This window comes from Strongylocentrotus purpuratus, unplaced genomic scaffold, assembly GCF_000002235.5.
Source record: "Strongylocentrotus purpuratus isolate Spur 01 unplaced genomic scaffold, Spur_5.0 spur5_scaffold_19, whole genome shotgun sequence".
NCBI lineage: Eukaryota > Metazoa > Echinodermata > Echinoidea > Camarodonta > Strongylocentrotidae > Strongylocentrotus > Strongylocentrotus purpuratus.
In genome coordinates, this window is record NW_022145604.1 from 28,621,426 (window position 1) to 28,640,229 (window position 18,804).

General features: G+C 34.9%; 1 protein-coding gene across 1 annotated transcript; it reads right to left on the bottom strand.

Moving 5' to 3' along the window:
- Positions 1 to 2,911: 2,911 nt before the first annotated feature.
- LOC105438274 (signal peptide, CUB and EGF-like domain-containing protein 1) lies at positions 2,912 to 14,767 on the bottom strand. Its single transcript, XM_030990794.1, has 11 exons — positions 14,525 to 14,767; positions 12,856 to 13,026; positions 12,250 to 12,456; positions 10,962 to 11,128; positions 10,147 to 10,228; positions 7,879 to 8,055; positions 7,399 to 7,572; positions 5,163 to 5,336; positions 4,192 to 4,368; positions 3,606 to 3,767; positions 2,912 to 3,014 (listed from the first exon to the last, which is right to left on the bottom strand). The coding sequence occupies exons 1-11, from the start codon at positions 14,589 to 14,591 to the stop codon at positions 3,007 to 3,009; spliced, it is 1,566 nt and encodes a 521-aa protein (XP_030846654.1). The 5' UTR covers positions 14,592 to 14,767; the 3' UTR covers positions 2,912 to 3,006.
- Between the last annotated feature and the right edge of the window lie 4,037 nt (positions 14,768 to 18,804).

Sequence of the window (18,804 nt, forward strand, 5' to 3'; positions counted from 1 at the left end):
TTCTTCCAAAAAAAATATAGGGGTACATTTAATACTACATGTACTCACATTGTTGACATAATAGCAATTATATGAAATAAATCAAATGATTAATTTGATCAATAATGTACATTGTATATCAAAATAAACGAATTCAAACTTAGAGCATAAACATTCAAACGGTACTTTCTGTGACAATTACATGAAGCTTTTAAAGAGGAACTCATCACGTTTGTATTGATACTTTTCTTAATCGGCAATACATAGCATTAATGATGCAAGATACGTTTTGATGTAAAAGTGAGATGTTCCTCTTTATCCAAAAACCAAATGTAGATCTACATTGTCGGAGTATAAAGTAACATTGGAATAGTAGCTCTCTGACTTCGAACAGCCCTTAGTTGTATAAACATTCTAACATACATGAACATGTTAAAAGTAGTGCATTTTGATCTGAATATAGAGAAAATACACATTTTCAATAGTCGAGATAATTCTTATACAGTGCGTATAAAAAGTATACTCAACTTTGGTAACTAATTAAAAGATATAATCAATATGACCTTAAAATTTGTTTCATGGTAACAAATTGTTATGTTTTCTATCTAATGATACACCATGATACATTTTCTGCCACGGAGGACTGAGCACCAGACTTCCCCAAAATTGCCAAAATCTCCTGGTATATGCTGACGTACCAAATGTCGGTTAGGCCACATGCATGTAGGTATACATTTTTGTTGTGTAATCCTTTCAAAATGTTAAAACCTGCTTCAGTGGATCATTGTTTATTTAAGAGATGTATATATCAAAATATGAATAGGACATTGTCTGTAAATGTCTTAATCCACGGGATAACCTTAAATCATTTCGAACAACCTACTAAGTTCTTGTCTGATATCTAAGATGTTTCTGATCACTTGTCCAATACACCATTTCGGATGAATAAGGTGTGTGAGGCGAATAAAAAGTAATTTGTTTTAAACAACACATGAAATGTATAAATGTACTAACCTTAAAGATTCAATAAATGCAAGAGAGAATGCAAGTTGGTATCTACTAAGATATTGACAATAAACTTTTACATAAAAATATAGCTCTCCGAGTAAGCTATTTCCATTTTATGACATTTATTACTCGATGACAAGGCTTGCCGTCAGCATAAGAAAGAGAATATGATAAAGCTTGGTTTTAAATTAGCCTTTTCTTTAGTCTGAGTTGACATTGCAACCTCTCATATCAAAACATTGCATTTTCCCGCTAACCCTAATAAAGTGCAGAATTCTTAAGGGCTCCTGACCCCGCTCCCCCCTCCTCAGTGTTATTTAGGGTACACGTATGCATGTTCCCTCCCTTTGAAAGCACCCATATCTCCGGACTTTGTTGCGTGAAAAGTACCCCTTTACCGGAGATTTGGGGAACATGAATGCGGTCCCTCCGACCCCGGAGTGGGGTTGGGTGCCGGGCCTTACCCACATACATTGCTTCAGACAAACTTGGTACAGTACAAGAGGATTGTGATAATACATTTTGGAAATGCTGTTTCTCAGTCATCCATTTCAGATGCGTTACGAATAACATACTATATAGAATATTAGTTCCTTATTAGAAGGCCACATAGGTTACTTATTTCAAATTTGGAATTTTTTGTTCTATACACACTGATATTAAACTGTAATATAACATTGAAAAACTGTTTTCCTCATCTTTTCATAATGCAGTACAGTTACACTACTGAGTTTGGCGTATAAATCATTGATCCTAGAATATGATGTGCGCATCAAAACATTCAGGTGTCTGTTATTAGAACTATGCAAAATCTTATTAAAATACGAGAGCAAAGGTTTTAAAATGTTTGTAACCTTAATAGTATTGGCTCCATTGCAAAAACAATGTAACAATTTTCTAATAATTCATATTTACTTTTCAAAAGTTATACAGATTTGAATAATCTGCTATCAAAATGCATGCACGTATGTGGAAAACAATATGGGTCTAAGGATAGCACTTTGCGGTATTCCGCTTGTAATTTCTTTAGTATTCCATTGCTTTTTCCTATAAGATAATTTTCAAACCATTTGGTGACTTTTTAAGACATACCGAAATTTTTGGCAGAAGAATGTGATGATCATTGAAGTCAAATGCCTTTTGTAAATCTAGCATAATAATTCCTGTTGTACACCCTATGTCCATATTATCCAATATTTCTTCTATGATATTTAAAAGTGTAGTAGTCGTTGAATATTTGGAATCCAAAACCTGACTAATTATCACATAATAAGTTGTTGTCATGGAAAAATCATATGTCTGCTTAAAAAAATTTCTAGCACTTTTGCTACTACTGGAATAAACGATATTGGTCTGTAATGGCCTTTTCCCTTCTTATTTCCCTTTTTATAAGTGGGAGTTTCATTTGACATTTTCCATGTTTAAGTGGTACATTTCCTTGAAGCAAGGACTTATTTATGATATGTCACATTGGTTTGGAAATAAATGGTAAAATAATCTGTTTAAACAATGCTAAGACCTCATCTTGACCTGTAGCTTTTTTGAGGGAAATGTCTTTTAATTCTTAACTTTTTCAGTGCCGATGTCACATACATCTGACAGATAGACTTGTCATGTTCATTAACCTAATGCCCGACCACATGAAAGGGATATGGCGGTCAATGTATATCGAAATTTTGAGCCTAAATCAATCATTATAAATATATGATTATTATATAGTCATATTATGCTACCATAAACATTTTCTGAGAAACTTGCAGATTTTTAATAAAATATTATTCCTGGGTATCTTAACATTGTAACAATCTACTCCCGTTGAATGTTAGTCTTTTTCTCTACGTGCAATCATATGGCACCTGTAAAGGTCTGTAGGTTGTAGTTCAATCCCCATACTTTCTTGACTGTGTTGATGAACAGTGTGTCAGTATTTAAATTAGGCACGTCTTGAGATTTGTTAAGAAATTAAAAACGATGCCAATTATTTGATCCAAGGTATCCACTTGTGCGTTGGGGCTTTTGTCAGTATCCTGCTCTGGTGTCGAATTCATAGGAAAAAATGGAGAATAATGAAAAGATAAAATAGTGGCGAAAATGAATAGTTAAAACAAATGAGAAAATGTACTGTTGTATCAATCAGTGTAGATACAATAAACTACAAATGCGAATATATAAATCTTGTTGTTTCTGAAAAAGGAGACCATCATCATTGCATTCTTCACGTTTCAGGAACTAAGAGTGCATTATTTTAACATTGCAAGACAATTACTGTACGGGTATACCATGGTAAAACCATAACCTTAATAAATCATTATTTTAACCCGTCTATTAGAAGTATTTTGAAAAGGGGGGGAATATATTTCTATAGGCTTTATTAGTTTACCATAGAAACTATTCTCCATCTCCTGAATGAAAGCATTGATAAAATATATCAGATAAGTAATCGCAACTTTGCAATACTCTGATGTAAATTTTGCTAGCTTTAACCATTTATCTGGCAAGAGGAAACTATTTATTCTCATAAAGTATCTATAGCTAGGCTATCCCACATCCAAATATGAGGTCACTACATTATTTTTTAATAGGAATGGAACAATGTGTCTGTCTCTCTTTTAATATACCTGTACAGTCTGCAAGTTTGTCTGAACTTTCATCAAAAGTAACCAGGTTGCCAGGACATAGGTTGCAGGATTCCTCACGATGATTGGTCTGGTCTTGATAGGTGTTTAGAGGACATGGAGTACATGATGAACTTTCTAGATAGCTCCCTGGCTGGCACACAACTACATAACCAAAAACATTGGGAAAATTCATGTAAACTGTAGAAACTACATGTAGGTGTTGTACTAGTACTACTAGTAGTAGTATCAGCAGTAGCTAAGTAGTAGTAGTAGTAGTAGTAGTAGTAGTAGTAGTAGTAGTAGTAGTAGACTATAGGAAAAAGGCTTATCTGCCAAAAGGTTTGTGTTCTGTTGTGGATTCGAGTTTTGAAAGTGTTAGTCAATGCAGATAAAATTATATTTTCACACACAATTTAGTTCAATTTTGGCTGAGCATCACTCGTAGTTTAGTTGACCGATTGCAATGTCCTTGCAATGTCCACAATAAAGTAATTCTTAACCTTACTTTTTAGCACCAAAAGATTTTATGAGAATATAAGAATTTATGAGGATTTTCATGAATAGATTATCTTTCCTTTTCCCTTACCAAGACAGTCATTACTTTGTGAAGATCCATCCAGGAAGGTAATCATTCCTGGAGCACATGGAATACATTCTTGTTCTTGATGCACATCAAGATCTAAGAATGTGTTGAGTGGACACGGTGGGCATAGTGGATTGGTCTCGTTTGATAAGTCCACGTAATGCCCTGCATTACACACCGCTAAAAAAACATCATACAATATAAGCTACATAACTGTACCTCTCTGAGCATTTGACAGCAATAAATTTTTCATCATTTTATAATTTGTAGTCGTAACATAAGCATACGACGGACACTTGCACTCGCAGTTTTAAAGTTTCAAACATTTGTCAGAATTACTATCACATCATAATTGTAGTTTCTGATAGGTAACATTTTGCACATTAAGAATAATAAGCCCATCGATAAATACATATTTATGTGATGAAAGATTTTGCATGCTCTGTACATAGTTTGAACCTTGCAATGGTAATATTGCTTTGAGTAAATTAACAAATTTTATTAACATTCAAAGTTCTTGGAAAAAATTGTGAATATTCTTTATGATTACTTCTGGAAAATAACAAATAACATATTGTTACCCTTTGCCTTGGCGAACAGATAACTTAGGAAACAATAATTTTAAAGTAAGTAATAAAGATGTAGATAATTCATTTTGGTTTGGGTCGAAAATATAATGATAATTTTATAAAATTACCCAGACAATTTTTTCAACCTCTCAAGATCTTAGATGCTGCTTGTAAGTATTGGCTGGCATGGTGATCCACAAGCCTACTGTATATCTCAAAATCTTTATATTGATCAGCTTGATATTGTCGGAAATGAAATAATATCACCCTTAGTTTTCGTAATTTTTCATCACATGTACCTTGGTAACTAAATGAAATGATTAAAAAGTATGAGAATGGAATAGGAAGTATAAGAGAGAGAGAGAGAGAGAGAGAGAGAGGGGGGGGGGGGAGTGTGAGACTTACCAACACAATCAGAAGCACTTGCTGTTCCTGGTTCCAGAGTTACATATCCAGCGGGACAAGGGAAACAGCTTTCGATTCCAATTTCGTTTTGGTAAGTACCAAGAGGACACGGGATACATGTAGTGTTACTAGGATCTGACCACACATCTTGGTAATGACCGAGTGGACATGGTTCTATATGGAATGAGAACGATAACAAGTTATCAACACATGGTAATATATCAAAAATAGAAAGATTTGTGTCGTGTTATAGTGGAGTGGTATAATGGTTCTTTCACTTGACTCTTGATCAAAGGCTGTCTATCACCATTATAGGTAAGGGCGCTATGTGAGTTGATGTCAAGCTCAAATAATGAGCTCTAGTTTTGTTTTGATCTTTATCGTTTCTACGTATTTTTGTTTGTGTTTTTTTAAAGAATACTAATAGTAATAGGCATTATATAGCGCGTTCTATCTAGACAATTCTATTCCCAGGCGCACAAGAAAAATTAAAGAATAGGAGAGTTTGAATTAGTGTCATAGTGCCAAGTAAAGGTATTGTTTAAAAAATATGAGATTTCAGCTTCGATTTATAGGTCTCTACGGAAGTTATAATTCTCAAATCAAATAGTAAACTATTCCAAAGAGAAGGTGCTGCAGCTGAAAAGGCCCTTTTACCACAGGCTACTCGCGTCTTAGGGATCTTAAGAAGATGCTGGTGTGATGATTTTAGACTACGAGCTGGTATATATTAGCCTAACAAGGTAATGTAGTTTGGTGCCTATCCATGTTCAGCATTCCATGTGAGGAGAAGGATTTTGAATTATATGCGCTTGCGCGCTTGCGGCTTGCGGATTGGCGGGGATCAAAGTTGAATTTCGCTCGGGTGGGAATCTAGTTCAGAGAGAGATAGCGAAGAGCAAGGCAATGTACTATTCTCGGAAGGTTCACAGATTAAATCAGATTGAACCTTCTCAGTGGTATCGTCAAATCCGGAAAATGGCTGGGTTCTTCAAACTACCTTTCAGCCTACCATCATGTAATGGACACAATGAGTCACAAAAGGGTGCTAGGATTAACGAGCATTTCTCTGAGATCTGCAGTTAACTCCTGCAACTAGACCTACATCTTTGCCGTCCTCCCTTCAATATTCTTCGGTACCACGTAACATCTATGCTCATGATTTTTTACAATATCCTGCGACGGCTGAATGCGTCTAAGGCCACCGTGTCCAGTGATATCCGGGTGAAAGTTATAAAGGAGTTTGCGTTGGAACTTTCTGAGCCCCTGTCGGTATTATTCAATACCAGTCTTTGCACTGTACCGACCCTTCTTGCATGAAAAGAGGTGTGATTATTCCTATCCCGAAGAAACATCAAATTACACAACTATCGGATATGTAGGTGGAGCATCTGCGACCTTTCTGCCGTTATAGATCAAAAGCAATTTGATAACGTCAATGGTACATCTACTTCGCACTACCTTGTCACTTATGCCAGGGCTGATTAACCAAATCCAGACCCTGAATGATCTTGAGCAAACCCTAGCCTGGTTGAGGTAATTAAGCACCGGCTCAATTCGTTGAATGATGTCTTTTTTTTGTCACGTTGTCTCGGGGCTACTGCAGAGTTTAATTCTAAGGATAAAACTTCTTGTTCCTGCTGATTGGATGGGCGCTTGCTCAGGACGATTACTGTTTTGTTATGAGTCGGAAGCTGGATAGATCTGCGGTCAGACGGAGTCGAAGCGAGCAGTAACTAAGTTCCGAAGGCAAATTCAAATGATCTTCTCTTAAAACTCCCAACCCTTTTCCAGTCCCCTTTTGAGAGAATAAACTTGAAAGCTGACTGTTGATCTTTTCCTGGAGTTGATGAAGCTGGCTGCGGATGTCTTTGATCCTTTGCCTGATAAGGTGCTATGTAGTCCTGGGGTTTTACACCATAGTCCCGTCACATTTTAAGGAAGATCAGGGGGTTGATGTACTTTGCTTGTTTGGTATGGCTCTGTTCACGTTGTCTGCTGGATCAAAGACGAAAGGTACAACCTACATCGAAACGTCGATACAGAGCATGATTGGCCCATGTCAAGGCCAACTAACCATGTCAAAGAATATGCGGTGTAACCGGAAAGCTCACCCAAATATCATCATCATTATCAATATATCTGAATACAAGTCTGTTAAAAGGCCCATTCTGCAACTCAGCTAAATTATTATGAAGGATAAGAAAAAAGATTATATCATGTTTAATGAACCTACCTATACAATGTTTGATATCATCAGCTCCGGGATCATTCGTTATTAAACCTGGGGGACATGGGAGACACTCAGCTTGTCCCTCTTGGTCTTGATAGGTGTGTAGCATGCATGGAGCACATACAGCTGTGCTGGTGTTCGGTAGGAAGTACTGGAAAGTACCAGCGGGGCATCCGACTATTGAGGAAAATAAAATAAAATCAAGATATGATATCGTTAGGAAAGAAAATCTACATTTCCCGCTATATGCCTTTACGATGTATCGCATAAATTTCTTTGAACAATCTCTGTATGACCTATAGAATTCATGGTTAGGGTTTTTTGCTTTTCTGGTGGAAAATTTAATATAATTTCATGTCGAAGCAAAGTACCAAAAATGCTCTTCAAGTCAAGTGAAGCCATTTGCTCCTTCTGGCAAACTTTTGATTAATGTACAACATAATTCTATTTTTTTAAAGCAGATGTTCAATTTGTTTAACCTACCACAGCTTCCCTGTACTGTCAAACCAGACCCTCTCGGACACGTAATCTTCACCCCAGTGGTACTTTTATTAGTGTCAACTGCAATGACCTCACCATCGACTTCCAATGAGAAGAATCCATTTTCCAAACGGTGGTCAAATCTGTTGCCAAATTCGCCCAATGATTCCTCCATAGTAACTAAGGGAAAAAGCCAATATAGGTACATACATAACCGCGGTAGGACTGATGTGATAGTGTTAGAGCGCAGGGGCATCACATGCGGACCCATGTATCCTTTACAAAAAGCACCTGCTATAGGGCAACATAAAATATGTTTTTGGTGATATTAATGTCCAACACTTGATACAAAAAAATGATCTTTTTTCTTAAAGGGCAATCCAACCCTTGTTATAGCTCGTTTTGTATGAAAGCAAAAATATAACAGGAACAAAATGGCAAAAGTTTGAAACGAATCTGATCAATAAAAAGAATTTAGGAATGTTTGAAATATGATATCAATGCGAATCTTACATTACTAGTTTGGTTGGTGGTGGTAGGACATGGATAACCCATTTGCCGGGTAAAAAGATATCACTTATTTCTATTCAAATCATGCAAGAAAACCCGTTTACTTTCTGGACTTCCCTGTCAGACACTATTGAGTGACTGACTGACATATTTTTTTCTTTGGTAATAACAAACATAAAATGAGCTGTAACAGGTACATGAGCATTTGTCTACATCAATAACCCACTACTTGTATTGGCCAAATTAAACTGATTGAATCGGTGTGCAGCACAAAATGTACGATTATTCGGTACAAGTGTCTAACAAATATTACTATTACTTAGGTGATTGCACTCACTTATGTCGATTCGACAAGTAATGGTCGTTATTTTCCCACCAACATTTTTTTCTCAAACCTTTTCGTTTTGAGGGAAGTTCTAAATAAGTATTGTTTTTCAAATGCCGTTGGAATTTAACCTTTTGATTTGTTTGTACTGCAAATGGGACCATGAAAGGTACTTATATGTATGCCAGACAGAAATTAACAATTCCTCATCTTTATATTATCGTGATATCCCAACATTTGAAAGTTACCCCCCAAAGTATAAGATTTCAATAAATCTGAGTGTAATACAAACAAATACAACATCATCTGAGGTCTGGAAAAAAGGAATACATTGAATCGATACAACATACAGACGAGATGAGATGGATGAAAAGGATGAGAAGAGACAAGAAGAACTCAGATCACACACACACACACACACACACACATATATATATATACACTGAAATTAATTGATATACACAAAAATACAAACGAAACGCATTAATTCCTTTTAATATCATTGCCAATCTTTCTAATCATTTTCAGTGTTAATGAAAATTCAATTATTTGTAGGTTATATTCACCTGTATCAGTAAGGAGAGTTCATTTGTTATTGTTTATTGATAGAAAGAGACAATAAGGCATACAAAAAGTTTAATGAAAGTTCAATGACAGTTTGATGAACTTGTATTTCTATGTCTTTCTGTAGACTGTAAATATCACTCGAATGGACGTAAATTGCGGTTAACAAAAAAAAAAAACACACACACACATACACGCACATAGTTTGCAAGAATCTCCAGTCAATTGAAGGAGGCAGACTTAATCAAAAGAAAATTAATAGAGCTAACGTTTAAGTCCACCCCGACAATAAGTGTGTATCAACAACATGAAGAAATGAAAAGAACAGATTAATGAAGGTTTGAGAAAAATTGGAGAATAAATATGAAATGAATTCGTTTAATCCATATTTTTTTTAATGAAATACTCCGAATTTGTGAGTCAAATTGGCAAAGGAAAATATGATGCCACTACTCACATTTTATCCGTGGATGAATGCTAGAAATGTCATTAAGTTCCATTTATATTAAAAATTATATTTTCTATCTTATTTGATATTTTATCACGGATAACATGTCCTTTTATGTACCCCCATATAAGACAGGTCTACTGCTCATAGAAATGTAGATTCGGGGTATTTCTGTCATTTAGATCAGTGGTGAATTGTAAGAGGATGACATCACAATTTCTGACTCCATTGCCAATTTGTCTCAACGATTCTGTGATTTTCATGATTTTTAAAGATTCATAATTTTCTTATTTGTTGTCCGCTTTTTCTCAAACTTTCACTGAATTGTTTCTCTAATTTCTCTGCTTATATTATCACAAATTCAGTATCAGGGTGGATTTCCCCTTTCAGAAAAAAGGAATTTATTAGTATCTTTGTGGCTCACCATCGCTGAAATCTATGTCGAATGAGATAGTGATAGGAGATTCTTCAACTGACCGCTTCTTCGACAGACCACAATTGTTGACCTTAATTAATTGAGGAAACAAAAAAAAAGGTACCTAGAAAAGCATGAAGAGTGAAATGAATTGTGCGGATCAAGTATCAGATAACGTGTGTATAAACATGAATAAAATTCTTCTAGTATTGAGAATCATTATCTCCTGTGCTTTTGTGTATTTCTCGAACTTCTAACATAAGTCAATACTTTCTAGTATATATTTATACAAGATGAAAAATAAATGCACTATTTTCCCAGGCCGTAAATAGAACCTCAACTAAAAAGACTGTTTACGGCTAGGCAAAGTTGGTCACGTGATTAGAACCCTACGCGCAGAGATGTTATGTGTCAAGTCACTGGATTAAATCAAAATTATATGGTCCTTCGGTCAATGTAATAGTACTTTTGCAGTCACCATGGGCCCATATAATTTTAACCAGAGCCTGTCATGAGAGTGTATACTTGTACACTAATTCGCAAATGATATTAATCGCAACATACATAAGAGATGAAAGGATGCAAACTTCCGATTGGTTGGAGGACTATACAGAATGGCTTTCCTAGGAGATTTCGATCAATTGCAATACTTTATTAGACGGGGCCCTAGTTAATATTTTTTGCAATATTTCCCAGTAGGAGCGAATTTTATGCCTGTAGTTTTAACCAATCAGAAGCCTAGAATCTTCATATGAGGTATATAATATAATTTATACAAAATATGACTGATATGACTGATAAACTTTAGTCGATGTCATACCAACCTGTATATTTGAGAGAGCACAGTCAATGCAGCCACTGGCATGAACATTGTTTATGATGTTAGAGCTGACTAGATCTTTAAGGCTTTCTTCATCTGCCACCGAAGCACATGTTGCACCTGAGTAAGCAAAGCTGACTTGCACCTCTAACAAATCCGGAGACATCGTTTCTAGTAATTTACATACACAGATAATAGTATAATCACGAAGCATTGGCCACAAATATTTGAAAGTTTTGGTCCTGTTTTTTCTTAAAAATAAAGTGTTTTTTTACGAATGATTGTGCAGAAAGCTGACATTTAGCACAATAGGTAAAAGGACCTGGTACAATTCCAGGATCGCCATATTGTGTCACTTTTCTGTCAGGTATGTTTGGTGGTGTTACCAAAGTTCGCGCATGACCTACGTTTGCTATCTCAAAAAATCGGGAAAATAAATAAAATCTGATTTTTCACCAACGTAAGAGGATCCTAAAATTACCTGAAGACGAAATTTTCTTTGAAATTGGATATGAAATTATAAAAATATTGAAATATTATTAAAAGATTGGCGAATTTTGCAATCATTTGCGTCCGTTCCGAAAAATTATTAACTCTTCATTTTCAGAACAAATATCTTCGAAATTGAAGGTACAAAGTAATACAAACTGATTTCATTATATCTTGCCTTGCAAATGATGAAATTACCTTATTTTTTATGGATCGTCTTTAAAAATATAAATCAGCTGTAATTCCCCGTGCGTGAAGTTAGGTCACGTTGACTTTTTGTAGTTGCAGCGTGCATGCCGATCCGACATCGAAATTTTAAATCGCGATAGCTCCGGAATCTTTTGACGATATCAATTTTTTAGTTAACAATTTTGCAGTAAAAACATTGCCGTCCATTTAGTAATGATCGAAACAAATGAATTTGTGTAGAATATGAGAAATGGTTGATCAGATATCCCATTTCTAATATTTTTAAAAATGTCCGTGAAATTTTGTCACCTCTTTATTCTTCATGTTTCCTTTTGTATAGTATGGTGTCGTGATATAGTGGTTCTTTTACTGGAGTCTCAATCCAAGGTTTGAGGTTCAAATCCAAGCCTGACACTAACGTCTTTTGTCAAGACATTAATAAAAAATTTACAATCATTAATATTATTTATGTTGTTATCAATATTATTATTAAGATATAATTTCAACAAAAAAGGGACACGATGTGCCGCTGCGGAAATCAAGCCATGAACCATGTGATCCCCAGTTCGGTGACATATCCACTAGACAACGAGACCTCCAACATGTTGACTTACCCACGCATGGAGGCAAACTTGCTCTGCGGTTGTAATTACTTTCATGATCCCATTTATAATCTGACTTCGGGCCACATGAATATTCTGGCAGTGTAGGTTGAACGAAGCCAAGATCAGGTGAGTTACAACTGACTGTGCACTTTTGGGTTTCACCTTCGCTCCAACAGTTAAGTGTGGCATTACCAGGAGTCTGCAGATACAGACAACCTTTGAAATAAAGAGACAAAACTTGTGTAACCATTTTCAATCATAATAGTTCAATGTAAAAAATTTCATGTGAGTTAATTTACTTTTACAATACACAAAAAATGTAAAATAATCATCATTACAATACATCATCATCATCCTCATTGTGTAACGTTCTTTTTTTTTGGACAAAGTGTCAGGTTGGACGTTTCATTTCCCTTGTATATGCCCTTATCTCAGCTTCCAGTTTCAAGAATCTGTCTGGATGAAGGCCCGATGTTCTTTGCAATTCCAATACAAGTACATGTAAATAATATTAAAACAAACACTTCATATCTGAGTGTGAGATTGAAGTCAATCTTGAAATTAGGAAACAACAAAGACACGGAGAGAGGTGGACGTTACCAATTTATTACGTACCTGGACAATCCTGGATATTACATGGTTCTTGTTTAGTATTTTCTCCATGACAAGGCTGTCCATAATCATTTGGTGGTGGGTTGGTACATTCCCTTAAAGTATTTCGAGTACCACCTCCACACGATGCGCTGCATGGACTCCACGGCAACCAATTACTCCAACCACCATTAACTGAAGAAAGGGAATATTCAACATTTCAATCATTATGATATTGAATCATCAAAGCAATCAATATATCACTTAGAAAATCTTGTATAATTTAACATCAACCCTCAGAAAGAAATCTTAAATAACATGTGGACATTTAGTTAAGAAAGCTGAATATCTTTCTTCTATTGACAACTTGCTAGTGTAATAAAGTCGTAAATGATTGTTAATTGTATTACAAAGATATTTCTCCTTGATGGATGGGCATTCCCGACAAACCCCACATCCCTCAATTTGTAAGTAGTATTTATGACCTAATTTATTTTGTTATCATTCTTTGCTAATTAATGTAGGTACAGGAATTAATTTAGTTATGTGGATAAATGAAACTCAATTCAAACATCAATTAGCAGATGAAAGTTATTGAAATATTTCATATATCTAAATCCTAATCAGGCCGGGGGGGGGGCATTATGGCCCCCTTCCCCTGTGATTTTTCTGATTGTATGGGAACGCGTTAGGATGAAGCACTGCAGCTTGCTATTTTCTTTTGAGTCTTGCGGACCTTTTAAAACAATTTTTTTTATATAAAATTGGCCGTACCGTTACGAAGTCACGAGACCTTTTGTCTTTGAATATCAGCCCCAAAATCGCTCATCTTCGTGATTTGTGTACAAAACATATACAAATATAATTTTTCATAAAAAGAGATAAACGTTGGTTATTTGTTCTTGCTCATAGTTAAGTGTTTGTTTTGGGGGTCCACATAGTTGAATTATAGCTAGAAATGAAATAAAATAATTTAAAATACATTGGTAAAAAAAAAAATAATACATAAGAAATTATAAATACAATAGATAACATAAGGAATAACCTGGCTCTTCCCAATATTATTATTTTCAAATGGTCTAAAGAATATATGTAGTAAAAAGGAATGTTTAGATATAAAGAACAATTGATTTATGGGTAAAAATGTGAATGTTATGAAATATTTGCATAAATTACCAATATGAAAAGGATTTAATAAAAAAGAATGAAATTATCATAGTATTCTATACACGTGACTTAACATAATTGCAGGCTTTCGCTGCAATTGGCCATGTCACGACCGTGATCTTAGGGGGGGGGGGGGAGGATAATGCCCCCCCGGCAATAGAAAGACCTCAAATACCCCTGCCTCATTAGGGTTAATGATTGCTGCATATCATATTATTTAAATAAAAGAAAAGGTACGTTTCTAAAGATCAAGGCTGTACAAGTTTACATCTAAATAATTCATACCCCTTGTAGATTTTGTGTTTTGTTATTTTTGTTTGCAACTCAAGAATGATAGGTGGACTGGTTAAATCAGGGCATTTGATTCATACTTGTGAGATGTAAGCTTTGATATTCTCAAGAAACTTAATTAGGAATAATCAACTTTTTACATAGGCTACTTTAATAGAAAATTACAAAAACTGTGTATGGGTATGAATAATTTAAAAATGCATTTTGTAAATAGGGAATAGCTGAATCAACTTACTAATTTCAAGCTCACAAAACTCTCCAAAGAATCTATCAGGACATGAACAGTGAATTGTCCTATTCATGGTTTGACAGGATCCTCCATTCTCACAGCTCTCATTGTTGCACAGGTCGATGAACTTTTCGCAGTTTATTCCTTCATAATCTTCAAGACACAGGCAGGTATAGGAGCGGAGTTTGTCCACGCAAGTACCTCCATTTCGGCAGGGGACCAGGCTTTCACATTCATCAGTATCTACAACAAATCAGGGAAAACTCAAAAATAAACAACAGTTTAAATCTCTCATCTATACTCTTAATGATATCTTTTGCCATGCAAAAGCAAAGATTTTTCTTTACTTACTAATTAATTTACTACATAAAGAAATTAAATTTGAATATTTTCATCATATTCTCTTTCTGAAAATATATCTTGAAAATACTCGTGTCAAGTGCATTTTTCGAATTCCAAGTTCATGCCAGAAAATTAAAACAACTGCTTGATAAACTTGAGAGCTGATTAAAGATTACATATTTGAATTAGTGATAATGTACAAATAATCATAGGGTAATGTTCCTGTGAAAATCTCTATATCTGGAGAAACGTTTGCCTTTATGATGCTATCTAATATAATGCAAACTTTTAAACAATGACGGAATATTATGTATTTGGTTAAAATGATATCCTTACCATCACACACTGAGGGAGTCGAGGAGGTTGCAGGAAAAGCCTGGTGGGAGTCAAAGTCTGTCCATGAAATAATGTTCCCATAAAGATGTGGCGAACACTCTGATGTGACCCTAGACAACACTTCATCTGAAACATATCCACTCCAAACATTGATGCCAGTCATGAAAATAGTATCTAAAAATGAAAACAAATCATGTCCTTGTTCTTGTAATCACAATTATATCTTAGAATTCATTCTCTAGCTCAAAAAGAGCAACTGAGCAGAGAAGCGAAAGCAATGGACGTGTTAATTACAAAGCTTCTGTACTTCCTATTGTGTCTTGCAACTCGGATGGTATAAACATAGCACACGAAATGAAATATCACGCAGTTGAAAATGGATGGTTCCTATTTCCGGGTTTTCCTTTTATTGGGTATAGATTCCTATAAAAAAGAGCAGCAAAGTAATGAAGATTTTAAAAAATTACTATTAACATTTCGAAGATTGATAATCAAGGAAGGGAATAACTCTTTACAGTGCAATTTTACAATTTTGGTTAAAAATATATATTTTAAAATTATACTTTATTATCTTGTTCTTCTTTACTGTAATGTGGTATCAACACCACTATAACGGATAGTGGCATGGGACATTATTTATATCAGGGGATTGGTTTTTCTTCTCATTTTTAGGGGAAGTATACACAGCACTCAATGATCTTTCGTGCAACATGTGCCTAGTTTCAATATAATTCAACAGAAACGATGAACGAAGCTACACGACCATTTACTAAAGGCTGTCACTGATTGCCTGAGACGAATATTCGTAAATTATTTGTATTCCTAGGAGAATTAAATTGTTTTTTTCACTTCAATTAGTATGGATGTCAATTGGCCTACATGGTCTTTATTAATTTATAATAGAACGTTAGCTCATGGTAAAACATCATTTGCAATATTCATATTTTCTTTTACGGTAAAGAGCGATACTGGTCATTTTTGTAGTTCGGTTGACTTATCATACCGTTTCGGTCAAATTTATCAGCTCCAACTTCAAGTTGCAAGTTTCCTGAGAGATTGTATTGAGATGCATCACCACTTATAATCTCAGATCCATCCAGAAGAACAGACCATCGTCCAGTGTTAAAGAATAGGAGCAATACATGATGCCAGCGACCATCACACAGGGTAGGCCTAGTCGATGAATACATCCGACTGAACATAAAAGAAAATTAAGGAATTCAATTATGCATCAGAATGAAAGATCCAATGGCTATAATGTAAACACAATTCAGCGATTTCGAGCTAAAGTTTGGACTCAGGAGCATGTATATTCGAAACGGATTTTTGTTTAATGTTTGTCTTCTTAATTCCCGACTAACCTCACCCCCGAAAAAATGAAGTGTTGTAGTTGTTTACATGTCTATACATGCAATTAACTGAATGATAAACAGTTACATGTATTACATGTATTACAGTTACATGTATTACTTAAAGAAAGTATACATTCATTGGCTGTATGGTATAAATGTAATGCAAATATAGAATGAACATTGACTTAATTTGTTATATGTAGTTAAGCTGCCAACATTTAAGAAGGCTTAATTCATGTTCAGCTAAGGGAAGTTAATTTATTAATCGTATTGGTATTTTATTCAATACATAACATTTCATTTTTCTTATTTATTGAAAAAAATTGCATTCTTTGGTGTCGAACTCGTTTGCCTATGCTTTTCACACGTATGTCCATGCATGATACATAAATAAGTGCTTTATGATCAATGGAAATTCTCACTTCATAATTCCAAACAATATTCTGGGTAATGTCAAATGGAAACGCAACAGATTCACTCACCGAGCTTCTTTGAAAATCAGACTGCAAGGATTGTAAATGCCGAACTGAAGATTACCCAACTTAAAGTGAATAAGCTGCTTGTAAGATGATGTCATATCTGCCTTCACCCAGAGAGAAACAGTTACATTCTGCAATTCGGTGCTCACATCAGCAGAAAACATGATGGAAGATATCTCATGATCGAGTTTGAGATCGTAATTATCAGGGATAACTGGGGAATAAAAGTAGCACAAGGTATACGTATCACAATTACAGGGAAAGGGCATTCATTGTCGTTATGCAATAGTGTGCAGGTGAATTAAAACCTTTATTCATTATTCATTATTCACGGTCCAATCGTAATTTACTATCATAAAAAAAAGTCACTTAAGAATGTCACTGCATTCAGTTTGAGTCAGAGCTGAGTCAGGGCTGAAAAAAGCTGAAAGCTTTTTCCACAAGTTATATTGGTATATATACTGATATATGAATACCAATTTGGTACCCACGGTCATCAACTTACAGTAATCTTATATACCATACGAAGGGGGGGGGGGGAGGGAATACAATAATATACTAATACCTAATACCTGTTTCACATTCATTCCCTGTAAAGCCAGGATGACAAGTACAGATATACTGCATGAAGCCGTCTGTGCAGGTGCCATTATTCTTGCATGGGCTGGAAACACAGGATGATATAAGCTCTTCACAGTGCGTACCACTGAAATATATAATAAACAAACATCATAACAAACAATTGAAAGAACTGACATAACACACAGTGTACAATACTAAATTTAAGTTTAGTTGTATCGTCTTCAAATGTCTTCCCCTCAAATCTTCATCTTTATATTGAAAACTGTTACAATTATAATAATTTTGCTTAAAATACAGTTGTATTTAATTGTACTTTCTTTACATATGTTATGTATAACGATGCGTTCGACAGACCTAAGCACTTCATAAGAAGCAATTTTTGTTTCCAGTTGTTATTATCACTTTAGAGTTAAGAACATCCATTCTTCTCCCATAATTCAACTGTTTATTGTCACATCGCCATTGACGAGTAGTATTTTCCTATATTGTGGACATTCCAGCATTTATTCAAAACCTGAATAATCTTATACAATACTCTTAATGATCTATCTACAGTTCTTACCGATAACCTTCTGCGCATTGGCAATCAAACCTATCAGTTCCTTCTATGCATGTACCAAAGTTGGTACAAGGGTTAGAGGAACATTCAAGGATGTCAACTTCACAGAAGTTTCCAGTGAATCCTTCAAAGAATAAAACACAAAACATTGGTCTTGTCAAATTGAACCATGAAATATGAACAGTATGTGTAGTCATAAATTTGGGGGTAACCACAAATATATTTTCAATATTCTTTACTGCCTGTTTAAAAACTAGAATGTATGTATATTTATGGACATGAAGACACTTCCTGATTGAAAGACATGTGAATGTAGAGGCAATAAAGTATTACTCATTTCATAACATGGTGTTCAATTATAATAACAAAATTGTTACAATAATTCATGTGCCTTGCAGTCATGCATGTCATGAAAAAAAAACTTTGCAAAAACAAACAGAGGTACATGTATTAGTGCAAGAAAACATGAAGGCTTTGATCAAAGTGTGTTTCTAGTGAATTCATTCCTAATTTTGATGATGTAATGCACCATTAGCTTTCCGAAATACCCTGCCGAGAGCTAGTAACGTTGGTAGAGGGAGGGCACAGAGATCTGAACGGCTATTTCTTACTAACCACTTGAGCAGGCACATGTAT

Excerpts from the sequence above, each read along its gene's own strand:
- LOC105438274 (XM_030990794.1), bottom strand. The coding sequence starts at position 14,591 with ATGAATAGGACAATTCACTGTTCATGTCCTGATAGATTCTTTGGAGAG. Across the intron at positions 12,457-12,855 it reads TAATATCCAGGATTGTCCAG|GTTGTCTGTATCTGCAGACT; the intron begins GTACGTAATAAA and ends TTTATTTCAAAG. Across the intron at positions 3,768-4,191 it reads ACAAAGTAATGACTGTCTTG|TTGTGTGCCAGCCAGGGAGC; the intron begins GTAAGGGAAAAG and ends TTGGTTATGTAG.